The 23,105-nt window shown below is 37.5% G+C and overlaps 1 protein-coding gene across 6 annotated transcripts in view; it reads right to left on the bottom strand.

Annotated features, from left to right (window-relative positions):
• Window positions 1-23,105, bottom strand: part of LOC127565176 (lachesin) — a 59,498-nt gene that overhangs the window by 12,980 nt on the left and 23,413 nt on the right. For 4 of the 6 annotated variants that reach the window (XR_007954563.1, XM_052002517.1, XM_052002519.1 and 1 more), the window contains exons 3-9: window positions 4,610-4,651; window positions 4,043-4,248; window positions 3,282-3,347; window positions 3,184-3,223; window positions 2,955-3,110; window positions 2,738-2,866; window positions 855-992 (exon numbers count right to left, since the gene is read on the bottom strand). Coding sequence is in view for 5 of the 6 variants with exons in the window: in XM_052002517.1 (XP_051858477.1) it covers window positions 855-992; window positions 2,738-2,866; window positions 2,955-3,110; window positions 3,184-3,223; window positions 3,282-3,347; window positions 4,043-4,248; window positions 4,610-4,651 (777 nt within the window). In the remaining variant the exon portion in view is untranslated. Of the gene's footprint in view, window positions 1-436; window positions 772-854; window positions 993-2,737; window positions 2,867-2,954; window positions 3,111-3,183; window positions 3,224-3,281; window positions 3,348-3,628; window positions 3,647-4,042; window positions 4,249-4,609; window positions 4,652-23,105 lie in introns of those variants that run through there. The other 2 variants (XM_052002521.1, XM_052002520.1) reach the window with 2 other exon arrangements.

Below are 23,105 nucleotides of genomic sequence, written 5' to 3'. Positions count from 1 at the left end.
AATTTTTAAGATGATGGAAGCAAAGATGAAAGTTAAATGCTTAACTACACAGTTTTATATTGTAAAACTGTCGCTTGAAATCCTTTTACTGGCTTCTGTTTAAGAGACAATTGTTAAACCTTGTCCAATAAAGACAATTACTATGTAGTCTCGCAATGTGACATTAACAGCTCAACAGTTTGCGAATGGATGTGTGTTCGAGTTTTTCGAATGCCTGTCACTCATTGCGTATGAGTAATGCAAAAAAGTCAAGAGAAAGTAAAATGCATCAGCAACAACGATTGCTCGCAGTTTATAGACTGCGATGATTTTATATCCTGTAATCAGGATAATTGAATTAATGCTAACATTGAATATTATTTTCTTCCTTTTGCTTAAAGTTGTAATATTTCATTTCCGTCTTAATTTTTAATATTCAAAAATAAATTAAGGAGTATATTTTAGTCGATCAGCAAAAGTAAACGCATTTGTCTTGTTTCTTTGTATTTGTTGCTTGCCTGAAGGGGAATTCAGCTGTGATTGCTGCTACAATGGCAGCAGCTTAACTTATTTTTTCGTTCACGCACTGATGCGAATTTTAATTTTTGCCATTTTACATGACAGTTTTCTGAATGTTGCTGCTGAGCCTCCGTCTCCGCATCTCCCTTTGACGCTGCCAGGCAGTAATTTCATTACAGAGTAAGCTCATTTACAATCGCTTTTCAGATAATAAACGTGGCTACATTGAAAAGTCGCTCTCTTTCATTCGTTTCCCTTCTGATCAAGAGTCGCCTTTTTAACGGTAAGGTAAAATACAACAAACAATTGATTCGATTCGATTCGATTCGATTAAATAACATTTAAGTGGAAGTTACCTGAAATTATCATATCGCCGCGTTCGGTGGTCCAATAGTTAATTGATGCTGGATACGCCTCCGTATGACATTCGAGCATCACATCCTGACCGACGTATGCGCCTTCCAATTGATTTGGTATCGAAAGCATTGGCGGAACTGAAAGGAAAGGAATCGCAAAAATAATGATTAAATATGAAGAGACGTTTTTTAGTTGGTTTAAAATAGATTCGCTGAGTTGCGATTTCGCATTTATTATCTCGATCGGTAAGTAATTAAAAGTCATCAATTTTGTTGACTCTCGATCCCATAGAGCTTCATTTTCCATTACAGATTTTCGGCAGCAAGTTTCGCATGCATTTTACGTGAGTTTGCAAACTGTTTTTGGATTAAAATGCATTCGGTCATTAAAAGTGCGCCTGTAAGCGTGGAGATTGTGCCTGGCCGTATGTGTAAATAGCTTTTGTTGCAACAACAGCAGCTGAAGCGAGTGTCTCTCCACGTGTGGTTGTGTGTGTGTGTGTGTGTGTGTGTGTGACAGTAACAACAAAAGCTGCGATGGCATTGGCAACGCATTTTCACCACGTACACTGCGCTGGGGCACAAAATAACACCTGCTGACAAACAAACAAACAAAACGCCCACAAACAACTCGAAATGAGCACACACACATACACACACACACGTACACGTATACGAGCACGAACACACACACGCTTACATACTGGTAAATTAATTTAACGTGACTGCAGCTTTGGTCGATTTTCGGCCAAGTGCGTGCACCTCTTTGCCCCCTCCGCCATCGTCACTAAAACTTTAGGCCCCATTTTGTGTGCCAATGTTGAGGACACGCTGCGGTTATTGCCCCGAAAACTGCAACACGAGGTGCTCCAAAAGGTGATAGTAGGGAGAGGGGAGAAGGAAAAGATTTGTTTCTGTGTATTTTACGCATTAAACAACGCGTCTGTCTGAACGCTTTCCACTCTTCGAACAATCGGAACGGAACGGAACGGCACATACTCGTAAATATTGCATAAAACTTTTGCCCCTAAATGGATTGTATAAGTTGGCACGTGGAATTCGTTATGAGATTGTCGTATGATTGTTGTTACGTTGAGTTTCGAACAGCTCGAATTACTTTTAATCGCATATCGATTGACCTTTTAAAGTATTTCGGGGTTGCTGAAATATCGTTTTAAGAAATTCGCTTGCCCCTTGACATTTTCGGTTAAACAATAAAAACGTGAAGTTTTCTTTTTTCAATTGAGATAATATTAAACCTTTTTAAATCCTTCGCTCAAATTGAAATAGACCAATTGTATTAACTTTTTGTGATTTTTATGCTTGTGAACTTAAGCTCGTGTTCTAGGAAACATGATTTGAAGGGTAGGATTTTTATTTTGGATTTCGAAGGCTATAATAGTTAGACCTTTCATTTTTTATTGGCCATCATCTGTTATTGTTTCTTGCAGAGCAAGTTCGAAAACTTATCGCAGTTTTTAATTTTGTATTATTTAAGAAAAATTCTGCAATGTTTTGCTCTTAATGAAAGTGGTTAGCGAGTATCTGACACCAGCTTTCTTTCTTGCTTATGGGAGGCATTTGAATTAAAGATGATTCTAAAAGTAATATTTACTTTCATCTAGTTTTGCGAACTGATGATGTTTTTAAGTGGATCGAAGAGTTACTTTAAAGAAAAGTTTATAAATAAAAAGCGATTTATAAATTAGAAAAAAAAAAGAATATTAGCCATTGTGATACAAAAATATTTTAAAGAACACTTTCGAATAATCAGTGTATTTTTAATTGAGATAATTGCATTTCGTTATTATATTATTGATGTGCTTATTATTTCGATACTGTTATTAAAAATCATTAAAATGTAGAAAGTTTCTTGTACTTACATTGGACACGCAAGTGAACCCGTTTGCTAATCGATGGCGGGACTCCGTTGGATGCCACGCAGAGATAAGCCGCCATATGGAGACGACTCACTTTAGTAATGTGTAGCAGCTCTCCATCGACGACATTCACTGTGTATTTGAAGAACAAGGGAAAAACGAATGCCAAATGGAACTGGTATTGTTCGTGAACGGTGAATGCAATGCGCCAACCACTTACCGTGCTCTCCGCCAATTAGCATTTCCTCGCCATCCTCTCGTCGCCACATGACGTAGGGCTCGGGATAGCCACGCGCCTTGCACATCAATGAGACATTCTGACCCTCTCTCACTACCATATCGTTGCTGGTCATGCCCTCGACAATCATCGGCGGCACTGCGAGAACAAAACCGAGCCAAACAATGTGAGTACTTCAGTTCAATAGCCAAAGAGTTGCGACTCTACTTACCCACCACCTGAAGGTAGCCCTTTCTCGAACGCATGGGATCCTGTAATCAAATAGAAGAATGAGAACTTCTGTGTATAAAGAAGACAAAGGAAACTTACCGTATTAACCTGGCACATGTACCAGCCGCGATCAGTTTCTTCAACCTCTTTAATGTGTAAATACCACTGCAAAGTTCAATACAGAATAATAAATATTATTATACTATAATAGACTTTTGTCAGAGCCACAGCAAAGAATGTGCAACTATAATTTTGAGAGTAAAAAAGGTGGAGCAAACTTCAACCAAATTATAAATCCAAATCGTCAAAAATTTAAGAAGAATGATTTGCAAAAATCATTAATGCAATTTGCAAAGATTTTTCGACGTTTTTATTATTATTTTGTGTTGAGGTGAGCTTTGTTTCGATTTTACCCCGATAAATATCGAGTGACTTAAGAAATATACCAAAAACTATTTAGCGATATTTTTACATTTTGCTGTTTTTTTTCTGGGATTTTACATCTGACAAATGTGGCATTCAAATATATTGACGGGAAACCGAAACTTATAATAATATATTTACGAATAAGTAAAATTCGAAGTGGTAAACGGTATTAAACTATTGACAACAATAATAACTATCGATCTACCAATAATTCACAGTTGCATTCTATGCAGATCGAGAAGAGAATAGAATTAAGGAAAAGAAGAAATTTAAATTACACCCAAACAATAAAATGTGTATTATATATTAATGTAATTAATTAATTAATAATAATCGCATCCGACACATACCTTATAACTTTATAGATTAGGCAAAATAAAATTACTATTTTTACTAAATAAATGTTTCTTAAGTAGACGACAAGCTTTCCTTACCGATCGATGATCATTGTAGGTCAAACTTATGCGGTTATTTTGCGAAATAACATTGTGATGTATGGAGAGTATCGTCTGAGTATCCACACGCACCCAGGCCACCTTGTAGCCCTTGAGGTTCTCCACGACGCAAGCAAGTAGAGCGTCTCGTCCAATGGACACGGTGACATTGGCAATGGGTTCAGCGAAACGTGGCATGTCGGCTTCTGTGTAAAATGAGGGGCGAATGAAGTCGGTTAATCGGTGTGCGGGGAGGAGGAGGAGGGTAATGGAAAGTTCATTTGCTTAAAAGTTTGCTTGCCCCACATTTGACTTTGTGGTCCCCATTCATAAAAGCAAAAGCGATGGCAAAAGAAAAATGCTGCACATATTTTTAGAGCATTCTTTTGACATTACTTTGTCGCACTTTCCGCACTCTCTTTGACTCCCTGGTGCACTGCGCCATATTGCGCATACGTACAGTGTGCCCAGTGAAAGTGCAGTGACCCGTCGGGGGGAAACCCACCAAAAAAAAAAATAAAAAAAAGAATACACAAAAGTTATACTAAAAGTCACCGTATTAATTACCTTCCTGTGCCGTTTGCTGTGTATCCACGCGAGAGTGTTTGCCTGCGGGAAGAGAAAGTGGCAAGCAGTTAGAAGATTTAATTATTTTCCCATTTTTTTTCTTCTTCTTCTTCTTCTTCTTCTTCTCTTTTTGACATATAATTTCATTGGGAAAACATTTTGGCTGCCCTTTCGTATACGTAATAAATAAAAATTAATTAGCGCAAACTTGGACTGAAACTTTGCACCATGTGTCCTGCTTGGCATAGTCCTGCCTTCCTATTCCCATTTCCCATTCCCATTCCCATTTGCCAACAGTGGACTTTATTTTTGCTGATACGACGATTTTCACACTGCGCTTTTATTTTTGCTTCTTTTTTATGACAAAAGTTCAAGTTTAATTGTTTTTCCTAGCAAATTGCTGCGTTTGCACTTTTCACCAGGGAGAAAAGTACAAAAACTCGAATATTACAGAGAATAGTTTGTGAGATTTGGACTTTTGTTTTTTGGCCAACAAATTTTTGAAAAGAATATATATAACATTTATAGTGCAATGCATTCTTACGGAGATTGGGACTTATTAAGTTCTTTAAACCAACTATGAAACACAACAGTTCATCAAAATTAAATGTACCCAGAGGCAAATGTATTCATAATTAAATGCAGATTGAAAAAGCTTAAGATTAGGTAGACTATTCACGGCTATAGATTTATCTCTCTATATACAATGTGCTATATTGCGATATTAAAGTGTAAAAGTAACAAAATTTCAATTGTTTTTGTCTTTGTATTTGTATTTGCATTTAATAATAACCCTGAGAATTCTGCACTAGATTTTCGAACGTTAGTCAAGCTCCGCTCATAAAGTCAATTCATATTACATTCTCCCCTCTTTGGCAACATCCGTTTTGTAAATGTTCCCAACGCGTTTGAGAAATTTGAGTTAGCTGCAAATCTCATTTCGGTCAATGTGTAGAATGTTCGTAAAATAAAACTGCTAAATTGAAAAACGCTTAAGCATTTTTACAGCTTTTAACACGGCATTGCATATTGAATTACGTTTGCAAAGTCGAGCGTCAGACATCTGGGCGTCAGGAGTCAGAAGGCATGCGGCATGTGGCATGTGGCAGTTGGCAGGTGGCAGGTGGCGAATGGCAGGCACCAGGAGCTGCTCTCAATCCGACAGCAGGACAACTGCAAAAGGCGCTTAAAAGTTGCCAGCACTTTCCCACTTTCTCGCTTTCTCGCTTTTTGCCATTGGCCAGCAGCAAAGCCATGTCCACTTTCCAATCCCCTTCGGACTTTTGCCACTTTTCAACTTTGAGTCAATCCCACAATCCCGTTCCTTCTTGTGCCCAGCAACTACTGTTTATGCTTTTTCACTTCTTCCCTTTTCCTTCTCTGATTTTCTTTCACTCTTTGCATTTTTTTTTGGACAACGAAAAATGCTCAACACGATTTTCGCTGTTGATTTACGTTTTAGCACGTTTTTCGTGTAGTTTTGAAACACAGCGTTTATTTTTTGTTTTTCTGTCTACGAAGAAGACCCTTCTTTCAATTTCACCTGTCACGATTGCATTTGCAGCTTTTTGCAATTCAAAAGTTGTTTTTTTTTTTTGGTTTTTTTTTGTTTTTGGGTGCGCGTCAAGCTGCAATTTAATGAGTAGTTTTTCATCAGCTTTACAGCTTGACATTCCGAATTGTCTGTGATTTCATTTGCGTAATTCCAGAAGACGGTGACAAAATGTGCTACATAAATTGTTATCATCTCGCAACTAAACTAATTAAATACATTTCTTAGTCAAAAACTAAAAAAAATTTGAAAGCAGTGAAGCTCACGAAAGTATTTGAATCAAATTGAAAATACTCACAAAAATGTAATACAAAAAAAGTATTTGAATATTATGAATTGTATTGATTTAGTGATAACAAAAATTAACAGCAAAATAAACTGTCAATCAGTTCGCCGTTGCCTAGTTGAGTGCTCTTCAGACCCCACACATGGCCGGACTTCAGTCTGGCAATCAGTCAACGCCACGTCCGCGACTCGTCCATGATCTGGCGCACAAATTTTGTTTACCTCATCTAAGCGAAGGGCTTCAGAAGAGCTAACGTCAGGTCAGGACCTGAATTGGCCTCTTTATGCGAGCGAACGTAGCATTGCTGACCATTCAATTTATCAGGCTCGACGAAGGATTCGCAATGCCATCGCGTTGGCTTTCGACTTTGTGCAAACACAAAAAGCGCTGAAAAGTGCCAGCCAGTTTCAATGAGCTGCCTCTATTTGGTATGAGACTGAACAGGACTGAAAAAAAGTAGCCAAAAAAGGCGGCGCCAAAGCAAATTTGACTGCGCATTTTTTCTCCCTTGTTTCAAGCGAGTAAACACAAATTGTCGGCATACTTTTAGGTGCCTCGATGCGCTATTTAAAGCGGAGTTCCAGTTTTATAGCAAAATTTATGGGCCGCTTAACATTCAAATGGCCGAGCATGAGCAGCTGAACATCAACAGCAACATCAAACGTTGCAAATGCAAATCTGCACGTCTTTGTCGGCATTAAAATGAGTCGTCAACATTTACGCGACTGCCCACAAAAGACAAATCATTGTTGTGCCTGTGCCTGTGTGGCCGCCGACAGGCAAAGGAAATGCATTGGCATAACGGCGTCCACCTTGAAAAGCCCAGGATCTAATCTCGGCCGCTTGCACAAACCGAATGGTCAACATAAAGAAGATTCACAAACAGCCAAAAAAGGAAAAAGAAAAAGGGAGAATCATGTGGCAAACGTTCTGGCTACTCGGCTTGAGTGCGTCTTTCCTCCAGGTTGACTAAGCAGAGTACAGTAGGACGGAGATGAAAATTATTCGGTAGAACAATACATGGATTTATTTTAAAATTACCATTTTTTAAATTTGGTATAAATAACTTTAAATTTGATATAAATAATAAAGTAAATGCTTGCTGGGCACTTGTTCTTATTTGTATTTATATCTATAATAGTTTTCTATTATGTCGAAAAACTAATAAAATCAAATTTAATTTATTTGAAGTGTGTACCGAATTATATAGACAAATAAAATTCAGAAAAAATTATTTATCGAAATAATTCATATTTATTTTTTAAACTTTTGCTAAGTGAATTTTTTATTTTTCCCACTGTTTTTGGACGCTTTGACCCTTGTTGTCTTTTTTGGTTGCCCTTTTTTATGGGCCCATATTTTTTGCTAGCCATTTTTTGTACTCTCTGTTTTTGTTCGAGCTACTTTCGGTTTATTCGCCTTACACGCCTGCCCGTTTATTGTCGTTTATTTGTCTTTTCGCCATTTTTATATTTACGCATATAATCGCTTTCAACGCTTACTCCTGAGAGAGCCTCCGGGAGCTATGCGAAGCATGGGGAGCATGGGAATAGGGATGTTGCCCAGACTGTGGCCAGAGACCGAGGTCCGTGTGCGTCTTTTGTTTTGCTTCGATGTCGAATTGCGGCTGCTTGTTGAGTTTGTGCTTGTGCTTGGGCTGGACAAGAGAGAGTGGCCGCTTATAAATATGATGTTATCGCTTTTTATGGTCCATTTTTATTGCCAGCAATCAGTCTTCTGGTTTTGTTTGCTGATTGCTTGCCATTATTCAAATGTATTTGTTTAATTCGCGGGGATTGGTCGCCATCGCCATCGCCGTCGCTGTCGCTGTCGCCTGGGGGCCTACACAAATCATTTTAAACCCGCAATATGTCAACAAATATTTGGGGCCAGCTTTTCGGGTTTCATTTACCAAATGTGCACCTCGTTATTGCTTATGGTCTGGTCATTATTATCCCCAAGAACGTAAAGTAGAATTTCCTCAGCTGTACAAGTAAGTTGTCACTTAAAGGAGAGACGGCTTCGAGTTGAGCAGCGTTCTGCTAGGCGTTCAACTCATGATATTCTGCTGACGATTGTCAGTTACTTAATCAGCTGTAACTCATAATTACATTACGTATACGTAATTAGTTTAGCAGTGATGTCTCAGCTTTGCCACGATTCGCTTTCCCCCACCTAGTTCTGCCTTTCTCTGTCTCTAACTATATGTATCGCTCTGTGTATCTCTCTGCAGCTGGCAATTATATATGCACTTTGTTGACAAACGAGCTGATTAAATGCCAGCTCTGGGTCATTATGCAATTAAATGACTTCGGGGCTCTGTGGGCTCTGTGCTGGCTGCTGTGTTGGCAACCTGTCCAGATATATTCGCATTAAACTAGGATTTTATTTACATTAAAGACAACACAACGTTCATTAAAGGCAAGTGTGATATAACAGCTATTTAATTCAATTGAATTTAGTTTGTGTCAAAGGTATAAATTAAAATTGATTTAACTCTTGTTTATTAAAACTTACTTTGATTTGCTAAACTTAATTCGATTTTAATTTATTCATAAATATTTCTAATTTTCATAAATGAATTTGGTTAATTTAGTTTTCAATTAAAAAACAGGCCGTATTTGTTTCAGCAAACAAGTTAAGGGATTTACTTAAGTTGTAATACCGGAAGTTATCCAGCAGAAAACTACTGACATAATTTACATGGCAGTCACAAAAGGGATGCAGCATATGAAATATTTTATGTAAATTGTTTACTTTTGCCAAGCTCAGACTGCACAGCAGCAACCGCAATAATAATAATAGTATGTACAACGCGAGGGAAGTGAAATTGCAGCCCTAAAGGATGCGATGAAATTTTTTCACAGCATGCACACGTGTCGCAAATAGTAGAAGAAGGAGAAAAGGACAACCATCACACACAGTAGAGTAAATGCTTACCAGATAATATTAAATGCAAGCACAACAGAACAGAGCACAAAATAACCAAGGTATGGTGTAAAGAGTGAAGAAGAGATCGTCCACATCGCGTGTGTGTTGCTACAGATATTTATATGCAAAACCGCAAAACAAATTTTGGCTGCGGCAAAATGCACTTTGCCAAGTTGGCAGCTTGGCAAACAAATGAACTCGAACTCGAACTAAGGGACTCAGCTCTCAGCTCTCAGATTCAGATTCAGAGCTGTGTTACACATATAAGTAGAGACTGAATGCTTTTGTTTTACAAGCTGCAGCTGCAGCTGCAATCTCAGCAGTTGGGCAACTGTGGCTGCCTTTTTTTCGCTTCAAGTATTTCGAACTTCATTGAGGAAGAATTTGCTGGCAACTTGCCCACTTCTGTCGCCTGAGTCTTTCTCTCTCATTCTCTTTCGCTCTTCTCTGACAATGTAATCGCTTGTAGGACAAAGGCAGCGTGCATTTAATAGCTCAATTCACGGATCTTGATTGATTGAGCTGCGATGGAGAACTCATTAAGAAGTTTAATTAAATTGAGCCAACGGCATTGCAACAAAATGTAAATGCAAAATCAGCCAACCACCTAATACCAAAACCCATTATTCATAAGGCATTTTATAAAATACTAAGGAAAGTCTTGTCCACTTGGCAAGCTTGCAGTTTATCGAAAATAACCGTTTTTGAAATGCTCTTCTCTCACCCTCTGTGGAAGAGTGTTAGTCTAATATTAATGAATTAATAGATAGAACTAATAATTATAATAATAGGTGAAATAAAATATTTAATAAAAAACTTTAAAAGCAATTGGTTTAAGGTTAAAAGGTTAAACAAAATTAAAATAAAATAATAATATAAATTCTTGTCGACAACAAGACTACCATTTTTAATTTTACATTTATATAAAACAAAAAACTTTTCAATAGAATTTGTAAACTTAATTGCAGTATCTTATAGTACACAAAAATTTCAAAACAATATTGGAAATTTTTAATATTTATTAAAACAAATATTAATTGTTTATTTATTTGTTACTATTCATTAAAAAAATAAGTAAAAAAAAATGTTAATCTTTATGAAACTAAATACCCACCGCACTATTTTGAAAGAGGGTATTAAGACAAAATATGTGCGAAAATGTGTCAGAAAGTGAGCGAAAACATAAAATATAACAACATGACCAAGGGGCGGGAGAGTGGGCGGCAATACAGAGATGACGACGGCAGCTGCTGCCGTTGCTGCTGCTCGACACTTTCTCACTTTCATGAATTATGCTACGTGCTTGACAGCTTCAACTTGAAGTCCTCTTGCAACGGTTAGCTCCTGTTGAACGCTCTGCAGTGGCTGAGGGACTCGAAGGTGCAACTTTCTACTGCTAGCTGGCTGGCAAACTTGGCAGCTCGGCACCTGGCAGTTGGCAGTTGGCAGCTGTTGCTGCGGCTACGTTTAGACTGTGTTTAACATATTAATAAATGATTGTGACAAATGCACAGCGCCTGCATATCTGCAAATCGCTGTAAATGTGATTCTCTAGCCACCAGCATCGTGCTCGGTGTATTCAGTATTCATGGCATAGCTCTGAGGCGTTGAATTGAAGCGTAAAGTGTTTTATGACTTTTAAATCAACTTGACGTTAAAACGTTCTGAGTCTGAGTTTTGACCAAAGAGTTCAATGTTTATTTAGACCAAACTCCACCCACTCTACATATTTAAAACTTTATGTTAGAAGCCACTTAAACAAGCAATGTCAAGACTCAGAAAGTCATTTGTCTCCCCCAAACTATACGACACCCAAATCTCCAATGCATTCGATAACTGAATTAATCATGCAATAGTCGCTCTCTCAATTTACACTCACACTCACACTCCGTTGAACAGTCAACAATGCTCAATCTCCATTAAATGCTCAATTGCTCAAAATGCAAAATGCAAATTACGCGGAGGTGGCAGCGCGAGTGTGATAGAGGGAGAGAGTGTCATTTTACAGGACATTACTCATACGCCATGTCAGCGCTTGGCAGCAATGTCTTTTACGGCGCTCAACGTAAGGTAAGTAAATTTATTTCAAACAATTATGTAGCAATTAACAAACCGATGCCGGCAATTAAAGGTAGAGGTTTCGCGGCATTGCACGGCAAGTGGGCTACGCTTGGGATAATTGCAGTGTGTGTCGTGCATTACTCATGTGATATTTCATTCAGTCTTGCAATGAAGCGAAGCGAAGCGAGCGCCAACAATGCTGGCACAATTTTAAGTATTTTAATTTTTCAATAATTCAATTTGGAGTTCAGCGAAGTGGCTGTCGTCTCATTGCTGTGTTTTATCCGTTTTCAGCTGTCTTTCAGATTAAGTATACGCCGTGTGCGCCGCATGCGTTGCGTGACTCTTTTGTTTGCCAGCTGGCTCATAAATTATTTTCAACGCGCATTTAAATTACAATTTGTAATGCGAACACACTCGGATGCCAGTCTGTCTCTCACTCGACTTCTCCTTCTCATCCTTTCTCTTTCTCTCTTTCTTTCTCTTACTCTGTTTTGCTGTCCCTCTCTAGGCCTGACCAAGTATTCTGTGGTAGCAGCACCTACGCTCGCTAGGAGGCGGCCATTTACTGCCACCATTTCCGGCCACCGCAACCACTTCACAAATTAAGTTGTCAACAATTTTAACCATATCGCAACCATATAATCTTCACACCTAAATTATTTATGTAAAAGGCCTGCTCAGCCTACACATACATATATACACTCACACACACTCAGACCATGCGAACAAGCGACGCGTTGCTCGGGCAATAAAACGTTTTGTGTGTTGTTGCTTTTGTTGGTGTTGGTGTTGCTGTTTGCTGTCGAGCCTTTTGTTTAATAAATTATGTAAAATGCGCCAAATTGAATTTGAAATTCATGCAGACTTTTGCTGGTTATGGGAATTAAGATATGTCGACAGCCAGACAATGGCCCAGACACTCTTACAGACAGACGGACAGACTGACAGACATTGCGTCGCGTCGCTTTTTTCAGCTACAACACGTAAAGTCGGTTAACATAATATGTTTATCAGCATATGTGGGCCACACTCGTATGTACTTCAAAGTTGAAATAAGGCTTGTCTATGAAAATACATTATACGATTCCTAAATTGAAGTTTCATTGTTTTAAATTACCTCAAAGTTTAGAACAGGAACATTGGAACAATTACATTTAATTTGAGTTGGTATATTTTGCTTAGAGAACATTATAAACTATAATAAAACAAGTAACAAATCTACAGTCGAGTGTGCTCGCTACGGAGTAAGTAAAACAGTGTGTTAGTATTCTTAAAATATACCGAATTAAAAACACAAAACACAAAAATATACCAAGGATATTTATAACATTGAAATAGTACCGCAATCAAAATATATCGCAAAGGGCAAAATATATTAGATTGTTAACCAAATCAACTAATACGCGTATTAACTTCTCATTTTTTCATACAAAAGAGTTTGTTAAATAACTTCTACAATTTTTATTGCCTAAATTGTAATGAATTCATTAGATTATATTTGTACTTAATCAATATGTTTCTTCAACTAACACTCTAATACTTCTCATTAATTTCTAGTACTCTTTACTTTGAATGGTAAAGTCACATCTCAAAATGTCCAGCAAATTACAGCACATCCCTGACAAAATATGGACAAAACTTTGACCATAACGGTCTTAACTGGACCATTAAGTTTATCCAAGAGCCAGAGAGTGAAGTTCAAAGCAAAGCCAGCAGACTGCACATAAAAATTAATGGTGCTTTATTGAAGGCAGCAGGGTTGAAAAGAGAAGTTTAGGCTTGGGTACGAAGGATATGCCTAAAAGAATGCAAGCATAAACATAATTTACATCAAGTGATGGCCATCAAAGCAAGGACGAACTGAAAGTCCTTAGCGCGCAAATCACAAACTTGAATTCGTGAAAATAATAATTAGGCCCAGCCGAGTCGCCCTGCGCGCATACTCGTTGTTCTAGTGGAACAAAAGAAACCGCACTCAGAATTGCAAATGAAGTGTGAACAAGAGTTTCCGCTTGGCTTTACTGTGTCTCACTTTCTGTCTGTCTTCTGTCTTGCCGGTCGTAAGTATATATTTGGTTGTGGGGTCTGCGGGACAACAGAAAGACCCGCAAAAATGTGTCTTTTGAGAGACGTTATTAAAAGTTTTCTTTTACGTTTTTCCTGCTTCTCTTCTCGCTTCTCGTTGGCTACTTTTGCTGGCTGGCCGTCATTTACATTAACAGCCTTTCATCCAGTTTCTGTTTCAGTTTTTCGGCCGCAAAATATCAAAATGAAATTGCTGCATAATTTGTACTTTCCGCATTTTTATTTGTGTTTGCACAATGTCGCCGCAGAAAGTTTTCTATTAATTTTGTGCCCCAGCCCAGCCTTCCCGGTTGTCATTTTGGCCGGAAAGCGGTAGCAAAGTGTAAATAAATACGAGTACCAACCAACCAAGTGCCAAGTATGGCCAAAACAGTTTCTTATCTAAGCGACCAACGAAGCGCAAACTTAAATTAAAATGTTGGCAGAACATTCGTTGAATTATTCAGCAACTTCTGGCCAACAGTTGGCAACTCTTTTTCTTTGCGTATTCTTTTCTTATACTTTTTGCTTTTGATTTTCCTTTCTTGTATTTATTTGTGGCCAGTTGCCTTTTGTGCCAAGCAAATGTAAATTTCTCGACTCGTTTTTCGTCCCCTTTTTTTCGCCATTTCGCAGTCCTCCAGCGGTCTCAATGCCTTTCGTCCTGGTCTAGGTGGCGGAGTAATTAAAAATCAACAAACATCTTCTTTTCCTGTTGACATTCCACTTTCGGGGGTGTTCTGCACGTGCAGCTCTTTATAAATATAAATTTTCATTTGTGATTAATTATAATTATTGATATTCGTAGAAGCTAATGATAGTTCACTTCATTGAGCTAACATAAATGAGACATTGTAGGTTATTTTTAAATCCACTTAGAATTATTTTCTGAACTTTTTAATTACTCATAAATTTACATCTATTTATGAACAGACAGAAGAGAAACACAATAAATCAATAAAGTGCATTCAATTCATTCTGTGTACTTATTTAATTAAGTCGTCAAAAGAGTCAAAACATATTTTGATTGAACTAAAATTTAATAGTAAGAGATGTGCTTGAAGCGATTGCTTTTTAGATTTAATTTGTGTTGAACAGTTCAAGCATCACTTCAAGTGCTTTCATTGAAATGTGATTAGATATCTAATTGAAGTTTTGAATAAATTAAGATGGCAAAATATTGTCAAACTTACTATGATTAAATTTGAATTTGGAATTAGTACTTCAAATTTGTTTTTTTTCATATGCGAACAATGTTGCAATAAAGTCCACTTTAAACTCAGTTTAGTTTTTAATTAACTTATGCTGAACATGAATGATAGAAACAAAATTTATAGAGTAGGTGTAAATTAATTTATACACTTAACTTAATTTTGACAATGTACAATTTTAAGTTAACTTTGGAATTAAATAAAATGCTGTTGATTTGAAATAAGTATAAATACTAAAAGTAAGCATAATTTTTTAATTGCGTAGAGAAGACTTTATATTTTAAGTAAGCCCTTTAAAATTACTTTGCACACTAGAAGTTCCTTTTTGATTTACAATTTTGCAGCCGCATCTAGTTCCTTGAGCCGTGTGCCCTTTACAGCTTGTTGTCAAAACGTTTAAGTTCAATTGTCGTAAATTCCAGTCGGGGTCTTTTACTCTCAGAGGTGTAAGGCAGCAGTCGACAGGCCGTAGACATAAAAAAATAATGCCATCGGCCCTGGTTAGAGGATTTCAGTCGATACAAGAGCTAAACGACTGAGGCCAAAAAGTCAAGTTCTGCCTTTTCACTTTTGACTTGGCCCGCTGGGCATAATTTTGCAATTGCCGGCACATGTGGCACACAGACGATTTCAGAGACGACTCTAACTCCGAGTCCTACATCGACTTCAATTCTGTAGCAGGCACGCCTACTTCAATCAGGCACAATGGGATTTCTGAGCCTGTTCAGCCCAGCTGCCGAGCATAAAACACACTTATCCACGGTCAGTTAGGCTTCTCAGTCGCTCTACTGCTGCGGCTACTCCGGCCACGCCCACATTCTCGCACAGCGCCCATTTGCACACTGCCCTACTTGTTATTTATATTATGAGCACTCAGAGTTGTTGGCTCATTGTCATAAATTTCCTCAAGTGTTTGCTCAGTGGTCTTCCCCCGTCGCAGGGAAAAGAAAAAAAAAAATGAAAATATAAACAGAGCAAAACAAAAAAAAACCATTGAAGAGCGAAAGATTTTGTCGGCTGTGTGGAAAACGCTTTCGTTTTCCCTTCGTTCGCCTTCTATTATGTTTCATGTGTTTGCCAGCGGCTCAAGGGCTTTTACAACGCTTCTTGGCAGCGTGCACAGAAACAACAACAATGAGCGCCTCTTGGCCAATTTAATAAATTCCATAAATTGTTTATATTTAGCATTGGCTTCAAGCGTCCGCATGTGAATATGTATTTTTGAAGTGTTTAGGTTTTCGAGAGTTTGTGTTTCGGTTTGAGCTAAGTTTTGTTTACATTTCAAGTCAACCTGAGAGTCCTTAAAGTGCATAATGTCAAAGAAGTAAGAAGAACAACCGGAACATTTGAACAACGTAAACAAGTGTTGACTTCAAAAAGTGTTGCCTACTTTTTGGCGAGTGCTATGCATATACATAAATGTTGCAAAATGTGGCATCGAAGTGTTGTGTATGTAGTTCATTGAGAGTTATAAACCACAAAGATTACATATATTGAAATTATTAACAAACAATATGCTTGTTTTTAAACGTTTTTCAATTTTAGCTCTATAACATTTAACTTTGACTTTGAAGATGAAAAAGTTTTTCTTAATATTTGTAACAGCTACGCATTGAGTAGAAAGAACGCCTATTGCAATCTAATATATTTTGAACTCTATGTTATATTTTCAATGTAGTACAAAGTACAATCTCGATATACCAATTACAGTTTTTTGTATATTTTAGAATTTTTGTGGTATATTTGTCGAAAATGGTTTTTGTAAAACAATCGAACACACTCGAATGTAGTTTTCTTATTTGTTATTTATTATTCATCTAATCTAAGTATAATACTTCAAAAAAATTTAGATATTATTAAACGAAATAATTTGTACAAGTAAAACTTAGAAGTTAATTTCATCAACCAATACTTTAATCGCATTATTATTAACACCATTTTGATTTGTCACGTTAATAAAATGTGCGCAATATTTTATAAAATACAAACAAACTGCATAAAATGCTTAAAGTTAAAGCAAATTGTAAATAAAGTAAACAAAATCAAAAATTTCATTGTCAAACTAAAGCAATTTGAAGCAATTAGCAGTAGAAGATCCCATGGCCATAAAGACTGTATAAGAATTAACTTCGACTTGCCATATCCAAAAAGTCTTTACTGTATGTTAGCAGGAAGCAAAGGAAAATTGCCAGAAAATTCATAACTTTAAGTAAGGGCTTTATTGGCCATTTCGAAGAGGACTCCTACGTAGCATAGACTGCCATCAAAACGGCACCAATTTAATTACACCTCGGGCCAGACACGGACATGGATACGGATACACACATTCATTTGCACCTCAAACAAAAAAAAACAAGAAAAAAAGAAGGAAACTTTTGAATGTGAATACACTGGCAGGCTGGCTGCCTGGCTTGAAAGTTGTGTCCTGGTTGCCTGGTCGAACTACGAGCCAAAACACTAAGCGCATAATCTTGTAAACTTGGCAAAAATGCTCCAAATGGCATAACTAAAATAAGCAGCGACATAGACAAAAGCGCCTACAAGTCGGAGTAGACGACAAACCCAGACACACAATGGAGGTGGAGCAGCGAGGAGAAGTAGCTAGGAGAATGCCATGGAGGCCCAAAGGGCGAACGAGATTCGGAGCAAAGTTGTTGCCTAAGCGTTTGCTGGAGAGTGCAAGTGCTTGATGCAAATTATTTGGCCTGGAGGTTAACTAGGGTCGTTTAGCAAATGCCTAATACACAAAAAGACAGAGTTTACACACACACACACACACACACACACAAGCACACGCACACGCACAGAGTGAGAAAGTTTTTATGAGCGCCCAGCATTGGTATTCATAAGAGGGAGTACACAGTATTTTTCTATGCGAGGAAGGCAACTGCAGGGATTTGAGGCTGGGTGGTAACTGGAAACTGGCAACCGCACACAGCCTGGCTCAGCTGACACTTCCCTCCCCCCAGCACCTCTTGCACTCCCCAGCTGAAGTCTCCAACAACAATGACAAGTACAATAAATGCCTTTCAACTGCGGTTTCACATGCACTTGAAGTGAAGTGGGGCAGCTATGTTAAGGGGTCGGAGGGGCGTGTGTCTCATAAGCTCCAAGTGCAATTTGAAGTGATGTGCCTCCGTGTACAAGTATGAAGTATGATAGTTTTCGGGTGTGGAGAGTGCTGCGAGTATACAACGAGTCTATCCCAGACATTCACACCCTCGCCTTGTGGCTTTACTTAGTTTTGGACTCCGTCCCAGCCATGTTAGGTTGCTCTTAATGAAACTTTATCCCTGGAGTGTTAAAAGTCTTGCCATCTGCTCATCGTTGTATTAGGCATCTGCAACAGCCTTAAACTGGTTTCCTCCGCTATCATTTCGCCTCGACTCGTCTCTTCTATTCTCCAGATGTATCTGTATCTGTATCTGAGCTTGTGTGTGTCTGTATATGTGTGTGTGTGTATTGTGGCTGCACTTCATTTTCGGGACACAACATGCTCCATGTACTCTTGCGGTTGCTTCAACTCCACACAAATGATGTTGCATGTGGGCTAACGTTTAGTGCAACAATTGTATTTAAGAATTTACTTTTGGCCCAATATTCCAATTGCAATTCATTTTATTTCTAATACAATTTCTAAAAAATTGCTGGCAGAAACATTAAATTATTCTGCTTAGAAATAAGAAAATATATCAGTACAGAATTGTTCAAAGAATATACTGATATGAATTATATTTATTAAATTGTTTTTCGAATAAAAAAAAAATTTTTTAAATTTATAATAAGTAATTAAAACTAGAATTTTATACAGTTGTTTGAACGCCATAAAAATAAATAATAATAAAGCATTTATGTCATCTTTATAATATTGTATGTATTTTGGTATTTTTTACTGCTCCATGATATATTTTGAATGTAGTACTATGCCAATATACTAAAAATATTCTTTAGTATTTTTATGGTATATTTTAAAAATATTACCGCACAGTTCTAAAATAAATAAATAAATCTAAAAAACTCTTAATATTTTAAAATTTGTTTAGGGATTGAATTTTTAAACAATTTAACCAACTACATGCATAACTTCACCTTCTCCTGAATTTTATGAAGTAGACGTTCAAAACAAGCCAAAACAATACATGCTTAAGGATAAGTGTTTGCAACCCCGATTTGAAGGATTAAATCGTTTGCGGACAAAATACAGTCGAGACCGAAAAGAAGTTGCTAAAAACCGAAATGAAATAAAACATCAACTGCAATTAGTTGAGCAATCGATTGAAGTAAGTAATAAAGTTCTGTGCTGCCAACAACATTTGCCACTGATTGACTAACAACAAAAACCACAACAGCAACAAAGCAACAACAACAACAGCAAGAACATAGCAGCAACAGCGCAAAAATCAAGACAACAACGCTATTTTCTAATGTGGCCCCAACAAGAATGAGTGAGTCCTGCCTTTTCCCCAGCACCCCACATTTTCCCCCAAACTTCACTGCCAATATGTGCGAGGCACTTCAGCGAAAGAGAAGTGAAATCTTAATTAAGATTGATATGTTTACGAGTGTGTGTGTGTGTGTGTCTGAGTGTGTTTATGTGTGTGTTGGTATCATGCCAAGTTGCCTGACTGCCTGCCAAAACTAACCTCTTGCCTCGTTCTCCCCTTGCTGCCATTTGATTTGACTGACAGTCGAGTGTCTACCTTACCTGAGACAACGAGGAGCTGTTTCCCATTTGCCGTATTCTATGCTCGATTTTCGTTTTCATTTTCGACTCTCGAAAAAGTTGATTTTCCGTTGTTATTCTTGTTGTTGTTGACGTTGTCGTTGTCTTTGTATGGGTCAATGGTCAACCTTCCACTCGAATTGCATCACGAATTATTTATGGCATTCGATTGGACAACGCTTTTCTTTTTTTGCTCTACTCCGCCACTTTGTATTAGCGTAATTAGTGCATGGCATTGACGTTCTACCAAATCTGAAACCAGATCTAAATCGTTTAACGATTTTCAACAGAGCTGACATACTTTTCCAAGTCGATTCAACTGCACCACTGATCTCAACAAAGCAGCGACCTGATTGACAGACTGCCAACTTCCGCCTCAGTTGCCTGAAATATGTGCCTATGTAAATTGCCCTCACTGTGCGGGGGAGACACAATGTGGGGGAGGGAACTGTGTCTATCGACACTGTGGTTGATACTTAGCCATACACCTTGCTTGTTGCTGGCTCAACCACAATACCGACACCAATAACTCAAAACGAGCTTAACAAGGAGTCTTTAGATTGCCAACAAAATACCTGTCGCAACTTAGTTAAGACTCTCCTATTGATAGTTGTGAATAATATCGATTGGAACTCGGATTACTATTTTAAGCAATAATTAGTATAATTCAGATAGCCATATTTAGTAAAATAAATAAATAGATAAAATAATTAAATACATTTTTTTTAAATTAAATTTTGAGAAGTTATATTCTTACTTTATACTAAACGTTGTTGAAACTGAATAATTTAAGCAAATTAATAAAAATTATAAGCAAAATAGTTGGAAATCTAATTCTAGTCTTCATATAAAATAAGTATCCCTAAAAATCGATGCGTTCTCCTTTAACATTATAAAATAATAAAATTGAGAGCCTTTCTTTTTGAAACATAAAACTATTGGAATAAGTATTGTAATTTAGTTTAAATATAAACTTTATATTCTTTTAAAATTTTCTTGCTTATCAACAATTTTGGTTGGTCATCAAAAATATTCACGGCGCCGTTGTATCGCCCACCAAAAGTGAAATCCCAATTACAATCACGGCGAGCCCCTCGTTTCGGAATATTTCAATAAAAGCAATTAAATTTTCTATTAACGAAATCAACTGTGGCAAATGTGGCGTGCAGGGCGAGATGATAACAACAGCAAAGTCCCCCCAAAAAAAAATATAAACTCGCTCCAAAACAACACCAACATGATTGCAACTGCGAGTGCCAACCCCATCATCATCATCAAAATCAACAAGCAGCAGCAGCCGGAGCAGCAGCAACTAGATATGGAAGAACTAGAGATGGGGCGTCGCGCATCATCTACAAAAACAATCAAAATCGAGCTGCGGCAATTGGCGGGAGTCCGGGAGTTGGCGTGGAAGTTCATCAAAGCGTTCCGCAAAAAAACAACAGCAAAAAAGGGAGAGAAAAGCTAGCTTCAGCTAGTATGTATGAATAAAGCAACAACACACACACATATAGTCATAGAGATGCAGCTACATGTGCGCGTTATTGTTATTGCCTGTGTCCAGACACGCCCCGAAAAGCCCATGAAGCAGGATGCGTTCATTTCGAGCATTGCCGGAGCTGTCTGCACTGGGCGCCCAGCAGATGGAAAACCAAAAGAAATGCCAAAAGAGGAAAACAAAAAACAAAAAAGAGTACGAAAGCGAAATGATGCCTGTAATTTTTGTTGCAGTTGGATCGACGCCAAAAACTCTTCATCATCAAGGAGAAAACAAAAAAAAAGAACATGAGAGCGTTGTAAAATTAACATAGTGCGGGAAATGGGAAAACAAGTGGGCGTTGCATATAGCTAGCATGTGGGCGTGGCAGTGGATGTACAACAAATTAATGGAAACGCTATCACTCCAATACAAATGCCATTTCATGGGCTCTACCAATCATGTTAAGAAATTGTCAAGTTCAAAGCACTTAAGGTGAATTCGAGTCTATAGCTAGACTTATTTTATACACGTATTTATACCCGCTATCCATAGGGTAGAAGGGTATTATAACTTTGTGCCGGGAGGAAATGTATGTAACAGGTAGAAGGAGGCATCTCCGACCCTATAAAGTATATATATTCTTGATCAGCGTCAACAGCCGAGACGAACTAGTCGAGCACACTCGACTGTAACTTTCTTACTTGTTTTTTAATAATATCATATTTTAATTTTTTACAAAAATAAATAATTGGACGTTGTGCTTGAATATTGATTGCTTCGTTTTTATAATTAGGCGTGCTTAGTCTGCAAATCAACGGAATTTATTTCTTGTTTACTTTAAAGACAAATCGAAATAGAAAAGTAAAATGAATACTTCTACTAAACATAATTTATTATTTTTCCAAAATTTTAAGAAGTGGATAGTTACAGTTTTTTCTTTAGATTAGTATAGAAAATGAATAATTATAAAGTGTTTTAGTTACGCTTCTTTAAACTAAGAAGTTCAAAAGAATTGTGGACAATGATTTCAGTGATGACGGAAAATTTAAGAAACTTAATAGAACGTAAACGGAATGTCATATTAAACTATTTAAGTTTTCAATATTGATGATTATACCATTTACACAGAGATAAATAACTGAATCACAGATCAAAATTCTGTCTTCTAATCACATTTAAACACATATGATATGAATATAGCACTCTTGAGAATTTCATTATTTTGAGGCGAAAATTCAATTGGCCATTTTGTGGCACACATTTCACTAAAACTCAATCAACTAAGAAAAAATTAAAGTAAGGAAACATAGCAGAAAAAAGGTTCAACGGTTTGCTTTCCGGACAATTAAATCAACACAATTTTCAAATTATATTTAAACTACAGGCTGGTGCCAGAACTGCTTCAAGTGACTGCCCAAAAAGCAGTCGAAGGAGAAGTGGGAGAAGGAAGAAGGCGGAAATGTGGACGCTTAACTTCCGGACAAACACACACAGACGTTTTACTAGCATTTGAACCTTCAACTTTGACCGGCACGTCCGGCTGCTTTGGACAAAGTGTGAAAAAAGCCGACGAAATGTTGTTATCTAAATGCGCAACGAACTTTTGAACCAAAAGGATAACACAAGGATGGCACAACTGAGGCGGCTGAGCTTAAGCTGAACCCAAAAGACAAAAGGCACACGCTGAATGCGCTTATTAGAATCCTTTTAAAACTGTAACAACTGCCGCCGGTTCCTCAGTTCCTCGGCTCCTCGGTTCTCCGGTTCCAGGCCTAGTCGTGGCTTGACTTGGCTTCACTGGCCGCTTGCCCTTGTCCTGGGTACAAAATCAATTAAGTCGAATACTTCCTTGAGGATAATTGCTTTCGGAAAGCGAACGCCGTCAGCTCAAAAACTTTTAACAATAAACTTCGGCTTCAATAACGAGTTAAGCGAACCGTTAAGTCCTAATGCCAATGGGATTCTTCCTCCCTGTTTTCCTCTTTTTTTTTCCTGTATACTTTTCAGATATAAATTCGAATTATGTGCGTTGAAATTCTTTGGCTAAATTGTTAAAGTTTAACAAGTAAGTTAATTAATTTGCTTGTTTTTAAGCGGGTTTCGAGTCGGCTAAGTGATTTGTTAATTTGCAATAATAACACTGCTGCTGCTACTACTACTAACATTGTGCATACGCCGTGTGGGC

Source organism: Drosophila albomicans, chromosome 2L (assembly GCF_009650485.2).
Source record: "Drosophila albomicans strain 15112-1751.03 chromosome 2L, ASM965048v2, whole genome shotgun sequence".
NCBI classification, from domain to species: Eukaryota; Metazoa; Arthropoda; class Insecta; order Diptera; family Drosophilidae; genus Drosophila; species Drosophila albomicans.
The sequence above is the reverse complement of the archived record's forward strand: the minus strand, read 5'-3'. Positions and strand labels throughout refer to the sequence as shown.